The 11,730-nt window shown below is 39.6% G+C and overlaps 1 protein-coding gene and 1 long non-coding RNA gene across 2 annotated transcripts; one reads left to right on the forward strand and one right to left on the reverse strand.

Moving 5' to 3' along the window:
• Nucleotides 1–2,262: 2,262 nt before the first annotated feature.
• On the reverse strand, nt 2,263–3,136 carry LOC147621472 (uncharacterized). Its single transcript, XR_015269890.1, has 3 exons — nt 3,058–3,136; nt 2,622–2,966; nt 2,263–2,537 (listed from the first exon to the last, which is right to left on the reverse strand). It is a non-coding gene; the product is annotated as an uncharacterized LOC147621472 (long non-coding RNA).
• A 4,878-nt stretch (nt 3,137–8,014) lies between these two features.
• On the forward strand, nt 8,015–11,188 carry LOC147621473 (uncharacterized). Its single transcript, XM_086824458.1, has 5 exons — nt 8,015–8,237; nt 9,417–9,476; nt 9,708–9,799; nt 9,905–9,908; nt 10,029–11,188. The coding sequence occupies exons 1-5, from the start codon at nt 8,015–8,017 to the stop codon at nt 11,186–11,188; spliced, it is 1,539 nt and encodes a 512-aa protein (XP_086680584.1).
• Nucleotides 11,189–11,730: the final 542 nt, after the last annotated feature.

Raw genomic sequence — 11,730 nt, forward strand, 5'->3', positions numbered from 1 at the left:
GTTCCTCTTTGAAAATATAATCACACGATTCGGTTGTCCTTTGGAACTTGTGAGCGACAATGGTACGCATTTTATAAATGAAGTGATTAAGGAGCTCACAACAAATTTCATGATATCCCATCATAAATCTACTCCTTACTATCCGCAAGCGAATGGCCAAGCCGAGAGTACCAACAAGACTTTAATCTCTATTTTGACAAAGACAGTTGAAGCTCATCGCACGGATTGGGATCTAAAGCTTACGACAGCTTTATGGGCCTATCGTACTGCGTACAAAGTGGCTATTAATTGCACACCATTCAAAATGGTATATGGCCAAGAAGCAGTCATGCCGTGGGAATTTGTCATTCCTAATCTTCGTGTTGCTACTCAAGAGGGATGGGATGGTAATCCCTTAGCAGAGCGTCTGTATATCCTTGAGCGGCTAAACAAAGAAAGACAATTGGCTGTGTACAATGCCCTTGTGGAGAAGGATAGAAGGAAAAAATGGTTTGATCGCCATCTAAAGGACAAGGACATGAAGGTTGGGGATAAAGTCCTGATGTATGGAGTGCGAAACGAAAAGAAGAAGCTCAAATATGCTGGTAAGGGACCATATAGAGTATGTGAAATTACCCCGCAAGGTACCATCAGAGTGGGAGGGTGGCCACGGAGCGAGCCCATTGCAGCGAGCCAATTTGCAAATTATTTTCAAATCAATACGAGATGCGAGCAGTTTCTTGTCATGTATCCATTGAAAGTGAGCAAGAATGACACATGACATACCAAAAAAAAAAGCAGGCTTACTACATGACATGCCATACCACCTTCAAGACATACCACCTTCAAGACAATGTATTCAAGACACAAAATAAAAGCAGGCTTACTACATCCACCAAAAATGCTACATCCAAACTGTCTTTAAATAAAAGTTCAAATATCACGCTACATCCACCAAAAATGCTAATATATAAAATGTCTTCTGTATCCACCAAAAATGCTACATTGAAACTGTCTTTAAATGTCTTTAAAAAAAAGTTCAAATATCACGCTACATCCACCAAAAATGCTAATATCCAAAATGTCTTCTGTCTTCACAAAAAATGCTAAGATCCAAAATGTCTTTAGTCTTCTTCAAACTGCAAAAAAGTAAGAAATTAATGAACATTGCATTTATAGAGGATTATGGGGTATTAACAGTGCCTTGTTTTATTAATTTGGGAATTACCTTTGTAGAATATGGCTCCAATAGCTTATTATATATGCGATGGTCCTTTTCAAAGATAATAACATTACGTTCCATGACCGCTGCAATAAGTCCAAGAGTTCCAGTCCCAGCAAACAAGTCAACAATAGTATCCCCTGTCTTTGAAAAGAGAGATACTATGTACTTGCATAGCCTCTGCCCTCTTTGGCAACCACCTCTCCAAGGCTTTCCCTTTCGTTTTACCATATCCTCTTCAGGAACACTACATAAACACAGAGATGAGAGACCCAAAAACCTAAACCCTAAATACATAGACATTGTTTTTAATCACAGATCCAGAGTCGATCCCTTACATATCTTGAATGAGGTCTTGTTCCAGATCTAATTCACTCCCAAGATTTTGCTCTTCCACCTTATCTCCATACATCCGTAAATACTGCCTTGGTGTACTTGAGCGTACAAAAACAGATAGAATAAGACATGCAACCTGTAATGAAATCCATTCAAATAGTAGTGAATTCCTTAGGCTATAAGTTGAAATAGACATAGACATAAGAATTTTTGTAGAAGAGAAGTGTGCAGCTACCTTTGTTACAAGTTGTCCCATCTTCTTTCCCACTGGTGGAGTGCATTTGACCACTTGTCGATGAAAGACCACAAATCCTCTAGATGTTGCCTCATGCTCTATCTTCACTCCTTCTTCCATTGTATAAAGGCATGTTATGAAGCCATGATCATTAAGACAAAAGTCTACAAATTGAAAAGTTGCCTCATATAGACTTTCGCTAACCACATTCCAAGGTGGCACTCTGTGTCCCAAACAACCCTCAACAACGAGGTTTGAGGGGAAGTCTACAAACACCATCTCCACACAATAGTCAGTCCTTTTCCCATGGACTTTTCCTTTATTATAAAGCACATTCATGGCTTCCAAAACATGTTTGAATAGAAGGGATGGCCCTTCTATGTTCTTACAGTCCCTTGCAAGGTCCTCGATGGAGGTATTGAATGCATATACCATGCCTGCGAATTCCCACAATGCAAGAAGAAACACAGAAGAAGATTGATTGGTAAGAGAAAAATATTTATCACCCCAATAAACATACACTACTGTTAACGGCATGATATCACCTTTCAAAGGTGCTGGTTGGATCATAGACGAGGCTACATGTACATTGCCCGAAGTACTTGTTGTTTGATGTACTTCTCTTTGTCTCCTATTTGCATCCAATGCTTGACTCACTATATCCCTCCCTAGGTTAACTGGTAGAGGGTGCATTCTAGATGTAGAGGCTATAGATGTGGCATGAGAGCTCGTAGAGCAGCCACGTACTGCAGTCAATGGTATACTCTGCACAAAGACAACTTATGGTTATAAATTACCTCATCAAAAAACTTTATCATCGTGCAAAAATCAGAGACAACTTATGGTTACCTCATCAGAACCCTCCACTATGGTCATCTTAGCCAATATAGCTAAGTGTTGATCATGTAATTGAATTTCTTCATCTGGCACAACAAACCTCTCCATGTCTAGCCACCAGGGGCATCTTGTCTTTTCAACACTTGATAGAGGCTAACCATGCATTTCAAAAATAGATAACATACGTTTTATCATCATACATACATTTTATCATCATGACCATGATTACAGAAAACACTTACTCTCCCAAGGTGCAGATCCGCATATATATATCGTGGAGTATCCTCGCAAATCCATAACAACACAAGAGGTGGTATGGCCTGTACTACACCACTATCCACCTCTTTCAGCAGCCATCTAAATTCCAAATGGAAAGGAAAACTAAAGTCAATAGGCTATATAAGAAGCATAAGGAGAAGAAATAAAATTGACCAAGTTTTTTTTTTACCTATAAACAACTCGATGTGTTGCAGAGCGTAGCCCTTTTTGTGTGTCCATATCATTGCTAAATTTTATATCCCCCTGATGAACTCTGAAAGCTTTTTTGAAATACTTTCGTCGATGAAAGACGACATAGTTTATAAAGGAATTAATGGAAGGTAAGGAGATTCTATCACAATTTTCAATCTCCTCCAGAAGCTTGGAGCCATAAGAACTTATTTGTAGCCAGAACACAAATGAATGTAGCCACTCTCTAGCTTTTGCTTTGTCTTTAGGCAAGCACTCTATCTCTCGAATGCTAGCTTGTGAATTATCCAACATTCGAACTAAGAATGCCTTATCTTCATCCCTAACTTGTGCAGCCCCAATCATGTTCAGTTTCTCTTCTGTCGCAATATGGGTCCCTGCTGCATGCCAAGGAAGTGACAAAACAGCACGCCAAAAGTATTCTCCATTGGCAGGGTCTGCTATGCGGGCAAACTTTCCCACCCTATTCTTATATAGAATTTCTACCTCTCTTATCACCTTAGCCCTTCCGTCTACATCCATGCCCTTAGCCTTGTCCTCGATTTTCATCTCCATATCGTCCTACAGAGTCCATTTAATTACAAAATTACTCTTGCATACATTAAACATATTTCGCATAATTAAGTAGATCTTGCACACCTTTAATATCTTGCATACCTTAAACACAAGCCATGCCAATATATTTATTGGAACAGAAAACCTGCTTTTTTTGCCACGAGTGGGGCACTTTTTCATTTCATTCTCCATCCAAGCCTTGTCCTCATCATCGAGCTCTGCAAGGAGGGTAGTCTTATCGGACTCACCAATTCTCCTTATTTGGAAGAGCCTATCCCCAAAAGTTGTTGGTACAAAGGCATAGTCATGCATCCTAGTACAACCAATGCAGAGAGTTGAAGCAACATCATGCAATCAATGCCAAGAGCAAAAAAGAGAAAAATAATAAAACATATACTTATTCAATCTGGAAAGAGAAAACATCAGCTCTCCAACGTCAGCCTTCTCGAATTGTAGAAAGTCACAGGCCACCAGACAATGCTTAGAGATGTCATTTGGAAATTCTGAGTAAAAGGAAAGAAGATGATAAAATTATATTAGATGCATACATAAAATTGTATAAATAGATAAAAACATTTCAAATCACCCTCACCTTGAGCAATCAAATTCATCCAAGATTTATAGCGGTTGTTTCCATCCAGTACATGTATCATTTTACCCTGGATGAACGGTCCCCATTCTGGCATATTTCTGAGAGACTCTTCAAAAGTTCCATTCACATCCCTCCATGTTGAACTCCATGACAATGTTGTTTCTTCAGTCAGAGGAGTCTCCTCTCCATCCAAATCAAACATGGACACCGTGAACGCCCCCTTGCTTTCAAGATACCCACCAAGGTTCTTGAATGCTCGACCAAGGTTCTTATCAGTACTGGGGCATAGTCTCCTTATGGCCTCTGTTGGAAGAAGCCTACACAAGGGGATCTTGGGGGGGGGGTGCTGAATCTAACTCTAATTCGATCGATGAATGCAGTTGGAGTAGAGGTTTTAAGGATCTTTCCGAAAATTTCTGCTTTGATGCTCTCTGTTTTTCTTGTCTCAGTTGTCAATGTGTCTCCACCTTCTTCTTCTTCATTATCATCCTCTCTATCATTCCCATCTTCTTGTCTATCATCACCCTCTCTCTCATTCTCCTGTCTATCATCCTCTCTATCATCATGCTCTCTCTCATCCTCCTCTCTATCATCCTCTCTGTCATCATCCTCTCTCTCATCCTCCTGTCTATCTTCCTCTCTATCATCATCCTCTCTCTCATCCTCTTGTCTCTCATCCTCTCTATCATTCTGTCTCTCATCCTCTTCTTGTCTATCATTCTCCATCAACACTTGGCCTTGACTCTGAACTTCCTCATCAAACAATCCTCGAGACACCCTCTCGGTTGTTCTTGCCTGTAATTTTTTGGAGCGTTTAGAAGGAGGTAGTAAGGAATCCATACCAGCAAAACAACAATCTTTTTGAGAACAAGAAGATCTAGTCACATAACGTTGGGAGTTGGTGTCCATTTTCAAAGATATAACTCTTCCCACAAAAAGTAAAGTAAACTACACGAATTATTCTAGGTAGTATAATCATGGGTTGGCATGGGTTGGCACAAAGTATACGGATTATTTAAGGTTGTATAATCATGGGTTGGCAGGGTTGGCACAAAATATACGGATTATTCAAGGTTGAAAATAATCTCGGGTTGGCACAAAGTATACGGATTATTCAAGGCTGTAAATTCCTAATCATTAATAACAAAGTGCTCGAAAAAACCTTTTCCCAAAAAGGATTTCATTCCTCTGCAACGGCTGGAAGGAAAGGTACACTCGTGCAACTATCTTCTACAACCATTTTCTACGACTATCCTCTGCAGCTATCGTCTTCTACAACTATCTTCTACAACTATCTTCTACTCTATTCTCTGCAGCTGTCGTCTACAACTATCCTCTTCTACAATTATCACCTGCAAATATCCTCTGCGTGTTTGCAAGCATGTAAGTCCCCCTCTCTCTATCTCTCTGTGCTTGCAATAATGTACTGCTATTGATTACAATCTGGATTTTTTTATTTAATGGCCAATGTAAAAACTCCTTCTCTACAATGACTATGATGGCATAGTCATGGCTCTGCAGATGAAGTCTCGAGATAGCTCTGTAGTGGCCATGTTTAGCTCTACAGTGGCCATATTGAGGATCAAAACATGTCTATGTAGGGCCTCCAGGATCAAGTGCGCTGAGCGCACTTGATCCTGGAAGCTCTACAATGACAAGGATGGCATAGTCATGGCTCTGCACATGCAAGTCTCGAGATAGCTTTGCAGTGGCCATGTTTAGCTCTACAGTGGCCATATTGAGGTGTAAATTTTCTGCTGGATCAAGACATGTTTATGTAGGTCCATGTTGACATGTTTATGTAGGTCCATGTTTATGTAGGTCTGTCTATGTAAGGCCTCTAGGATCAAGTGCGCCGAGCGCACTTGATCCTGGAAGCTCTACAATGGCTCTGCAGATGAAGCCTCCAGATAGCTTTGCAGTGGCCATGTTTAGCTCTACAGTAAGTAGCCATGTTGAGGTGTCTATGTAAGGTGTAAATTTTTTTACTGGATCAAGACATGTCTATGTAGGGCCTCCAGGATCAAGTGCGCTGAGCGCACTTGATCCAGGAAGCTCTACAATAACCATGTTAGCTCTGCAGATAAAGCATAAGCCAATGTTTAGCTCTACAGTGGCCATGTTGAGGTCTAAATTTTTTGATGGGCATGTTGAGCACTTATTTTTAATAAAAACATAGACATCTTTTGCTAATGTGGATGCCTCCATGGATAGACAAGACATGCCTGTGTAGGGCCTCCAAGATCAAGTGCGCTGAGTGCACTTGATCCAGGAAGCTCTACAATAACCATGTTAGCTCTGCAGATAAAGCATAAGCCAATGTTTAGCTCTACAGTGGCCATGTTGAGGTCTAAATTTTTTGATGGGCATGTTGAGCCCTTATTTTTAATAAAAACATAGACATCTTTTGCTAATGTGGATGCCTCCATGGATAGACAAGACATGCCTGTGTAGGGGCCTCCTAGATCAAGTGCGCTCAGCAATGACCATCTTGTGCCAGTACGTGGCCATCTTAAAGCTATACAATGACCATCTTGTGCCAGTACGTGGCCATCTTTAGCTATACAATGAAGAGGAGGAGCCAGTAGACATTCATGGTCTTGGCCCCACACACAAAATACAAACGCAAGGAAAAAACGCACATTTAAAAAACGTAAAAGAACATACTCTCTTTCGGGCAGGTGATGCTCGGGCAGGTGATGCCCTTTGTCGTGAGGGTGAGAGTTGCAACATGAGCGCAGCAGACATCTTCATCTTCAACGTTGTTGTACTTCAGCGATATATTTAGGGAGTACAACGTTACTGTGCAGATATATTTAGGGAGTACAATGTGGATGCCCTTTTATAGAGGTATTCCAGTCGTGGTCTTCCAATAGATTACAGTCGTGTGCATAAAAAGTCGTGTAAATATTTCTAAAAGGACTTCTTCTTCTGCGATTCCATCATGGGAGCTCTCATACCATTCAGCGGGTGGGGTATCTGGCTCCTCTGGAGCCATTTCACTATTTTCACTAATTTCACTATTTTCTTCTTCAGAGGTATCACCCTCTGAAAATGTTGAGAAAACTAGAGATAGTAAATATACTAAATATACTAAAAAATAGTCTAGAAATAGTCTGTTTTAGTAGTCTTTCAAACTAGTGAGTAAATATACTAAAAAATAGCTTTTCCAGCTTGTCCTTTCATTAGACTTTCATTCCAAAGGAAGCCTATGCCTTTTTCTCACGTAGTCGTTTTATTAGCTTTAGTGTAATGTATATAGTATTACTTTGTTTTGAATATTAATGGATATGTGTGCTCACATTATACTTTCTTTTGGAATGTATTCCTGAAATGTAGGGATTCTGAGTCAGATGTTCAGATTTTTCTACACAAAGTTGGAGGCCCTCTTTTTAGACTGCCATTTTCACATGGGAAATGTTTATTATCAGCCGAATTAATGAAAGAAAAACTAGGTGCAGAACATGAAATTTTTATTGAAGGTCTATTGCAAACTGATGATGGTTTTGAGAGCACAGGGACAATTCCCTTGTACCATGGGATTGGTGAACATGGGTATTATATCTTAGATAATACCCTATCATCATTTTATGTTGCAAAAGTAGCCATTACATCAACACCACTCCCTACCCTTGGGGATATTCCTTCTGGATCTGGCAGCAAGACCTCACCTATGTGAGTGACATTTCAACTTTTGAAACATGGTAAAATATAGTGAGGTTATCTTTCTTGTTTCAATTGTTGACTTTGGATTGTTGATTTTTTTCCTAGTGACTTGGATGAAGAGGACATGGAAAAGGTGGTGCATGCAGATAATTTAATTGACATTGAGGAAGGTGATCCTGCATTTGACACTGCAGTATCTGCCTTCCAAATTGTTCGTACTTTGCCGCCCAATGACATATTCCATAATATTATAAATGAATGCACATTCAAAGGAAAAGTCAAGGAGCTCCCTAAGAAGTATGAAGAAAATTGCATTTATGAGCTTTTAGATGGGAAGGGCATGGAGGGTATGGAGCACAAATATGAAGGAAATGCATGGACAAAACCCCAGACACAAACAAGAACTAATAAATCTTTTATTTTGAGAAAGAGTTTTTGTGGGGGTACCTTCCAGTGTATGAATGAAAGATGCACTTATCGATTTCGAAACAAATCACCGAATAGGCTCCATTGGAATGGCCAATTATTGAAATCCCCAAATGAAGGATGTTTGGCTTTGGGAAGTTATGGAAACTTAGAGTGTTTCTTTTGTAAGCATGTTCCAATGTGCATAAAAACATGTTCAGTGTCTGCCTACTATTTTATGCCTAAAGATCACTCCCATAGTAGATTGTTCCTTCACTATGGGAAACATACACACACAATTGCTAGAGGCATGTGTCGAGCATCTATGCGAAACATTAAAGCCTTAGTAGCTCGTGTTGTTCAGATGGACCATAATGCGGGTCCACAAAAGGTACAAATGATTGTTGCCAGGGAGTTGGTTTTGAAGGCTTTCACTGACGATGATAAAGTGATTGGAGAGTTTATGTCAGAGAGGGAACTCCAGGAGATGTCTCAAGAGCTAATATCTTTAATAAATCTCAAAAAGTAAGTTCTTCTCTATTGAATATATATATATATATATATATATATATATATATATATATATATATATGTAATTTCTTAACCAACTTGGTAAATGTAGGGTGAAGCAGATGGTAATGCAAAGTCGAAAGACAAGTCGAGCACTAGGTGATGGATTTGAGGCTATCCTAGAGTTAAAAAGAAAATGCCACTTTCAGTTCTTCCACGGATCAAGGTTTCCCTTGCAAGCAACCAAAAGTGATGAGAGGTGCTATCTTTTCAAGATGTCCACAACTGGCCCTGGCTCTGGCGTTGATATTGTCAATAGAATGGATGCTGCGGGGGATCGAGACCTTCGACATTCATGGGTTTGTTTTGATCATGTACACCGAGTGGAGAATGATTGGCACACAATGGGTGCACATGTGTATGATCACACGTATGTTTTAATTTTTATTCTCTTTTCAAAATGAAATGACTGTTCGACTGAGTTGTTACAATACACTAATCTTCCAAATACTCTTCTTGCAGGATTGGAGAGCTACTCACAATTGCAACTTGTGAGTTTAGAGAGGAGGATGAGACAGCACAGATAATGTTTTGGGAAAATTTGAATGCAGTTATGATCGACCATACTGGGAAATCAGCAAACTTTTTTGGCTTCATGGCCGACGAAGCAGGTGCAAATTGGAATGCTATTAGGTCAGTATATAACAATGGAGATGAGATGGTAGGAAAGGAGAGATCTTGCCTTTTTCATTGGAAGGACAATCTTCGAGTGCATACACAAAAGTATATATATGCTCAACATATGGAAAAACACAATGAAATGTGTGAGAGGTGGAGGACTGCACCAACCAAAGAGGATGCTTTAGTGCAATTCCGTAAGATACGTGCATGGTGGGCAACAGGAAAGGCAGCAGACAGAAACATTCCCAAGCTAGATAGTTGGCTTAGTTGGTGGCACTATAGAGCAAGTCGTTGGGGTCATTTTATTATTAAGGTATATTATGTATGTTTTTTTTTTCTATGAACTTAATTCAATAGCAGTAATTAAAAAACCTACTGGATTGGGTTTATCTTTGTGCAATGGGTTTTCAATGAACAGGATGGTGAGCCTATTGTAAATGCTCTGGTACCACGGACGAACCTCTCTGAAGCCAAGCATGCTAGTTGGCTAGCAGGAGCAGGATACAAACATAAAATTAGTTTGTACGATGCATGTGTTTCAGATCTCATCAATGCTTACTTCCAGTGTGCTCGTCAAATGGCTTTTATGGAAGGAAAATATATAGGTGGAGGGCCTGACCTAGAGATATTAATTGAGAGAGCTCTTTCCAGACAAACTTCAAGCCCTTCTCCAGCAGCTACTTCAAGGGCAATTGATGATGCAGTGATGGGCACTCCAATGTTTACAAATAGGATAAATTTCAAGGGTGAGAAAAAGACTATTCGAGCTAAACGTCCACTTCATGAGGTCCATGAGGGGAATGTAGGGAGCTCTAGCCACCGACCAGAGTTTGTTTATGTGACAGTGGATAAGCATGAAAAAGGGCAAGCATCAATAAATCCAGAAGAAGGTGATGTAGCACTTCAATCATTAGAGCAAGATATTCATCAGACAAAGTGGGCATTGCGCAGGATTCCGATCTTCAATAGAGTAGAATGTAACCATTGGGTAGGAGGAAAAAAATGTAGCAGAAAGCTACGAGGCGGAGAAGTGGCACCATGCTTTTGGAGTGATTGTCAATTATCTTCTTGGAGGAAAGAAAAGTACTGCTATTTCTGTAATAATGATGTTCGACACACTTGGAAGCCTACAAAGACAATCTTACATCCACCTGCAAGTGTTCCTAATGTTTGGCCAATAGCAACAGGTACACACTTGAAAGTCAGGGAAGCTCATGATTTAGTAAAAGCTGGATTTGAGATTGGTGTACAGATTCCAAATAGTTTGCTTCAAGAGAGTGAACAAAACAAGCAAAAAATTCTTGAGGAAGATAAGCAAAAATACCCCTATCGAAAAGGTATATCGAAAGCTGCATATGCACAGATCAGTGCTGCGTTAGATATGAATGTAGAAATTATGGGAGGACATGTTCAAATGGAAGGGCAGAAGGAAATATTTAAAGTGAGGGAAATCCAGAACAAAGAAGCCCTACCCATTGAAGTAACCATTCAGAACCACCCAATATGTTCGTGTGCAGAATTCAATGATAGGTTGGTCAAAAGAAAACCATATCTTGCCTGCAAACATATCTACTTTGTTTTCCTGATGATTCTTGGACAGGATGTGAACAATAATATGCATATCCATCAGCCAAAGATTCCTAATTATATTTTGAAAGAGATGCTCACAAGATCTCAGAGGAGCCACCCACAACAATTATAGGATATACTTATAATGTTTTGAGAATATCAATTAAACTTTTTGTACTCTGTGCGCTATATAAATAACACACTTATATTGATTGATTTAATTAAGTTCAGTGTTATGTCAATGTTTTCAGTCATTTAATAATTAAGTTCAGTGTTATGTCAATGTTTTCAGTCATTTAATAATTAAGTTCAGTGTTATGTCAATGTTTTAGAGAGCAGCACAAGCACAAATCTGCTCGCTTGAAGGGGATAATCTATTTTTGTATTCTGTGTGATTTTTGCTCTTATTTTTGTATTCTGTGTGATTTTTGCTCTCGGCTCGCTGCTCTCGGCTCGCTTTATTGACGCACTCCAGAGTGGAGACTCTCGATGGGGTTGAAACCATTGGATTCCTTAATGGGAGTAAATTCAAACTATGACCCCCTGAGCCAAGAGGAGTTACATGCAATCCATCAAAAGAAGGCAGCTAAAGAACAGGTTGAGCTTAAAAAGATACAAGCAAGAGTCGAAGCTAAAGAACGTCAACAGCGTGCTAGGAGACAACGAGAAGCCAAC

The sequence above is a fragment of the Cibotium barometz genome, chromosome 30 (genome assembly GCF_041138505.1).
Source record: "Cibotium barometz isolate CiBa-2024 chromosome 30, ASM4113850v1, whole genome shotgun sequence".
Classification (NCBI taxonomy): Eukaryota; Viridiplantae; Streptophyta; class Polypodiopsida; order Cyatheales; family Cibotiaceae; genus Cibotium; species Cibotium barometz.

Excerpts from the sequence above, each read along its gene's own strand:
- LOC147621473 (XM_086824458.1), top strand. The coding sequence starts at position 8,015 with ATGGAAAAGGTGGTGCATGCAGATAATTTAATTGACATTGAGGAAGGT. Across the intron at positions 8,238-9,416 it reads AGATGGGAAGGGCATGGAGG|TTATGATCGACCATACTGGG; the intron begins GTATGGAGCACA and ends ATTTGAATGCAG. Across the intron at positions 9,477-9,707 it reads CTTCATGGCCGACGAAGCAG|GAAAGGCAGCAGACAGAAAC; the intron begins GTGCAAATTGGA and ends GGTGGGCAACAG.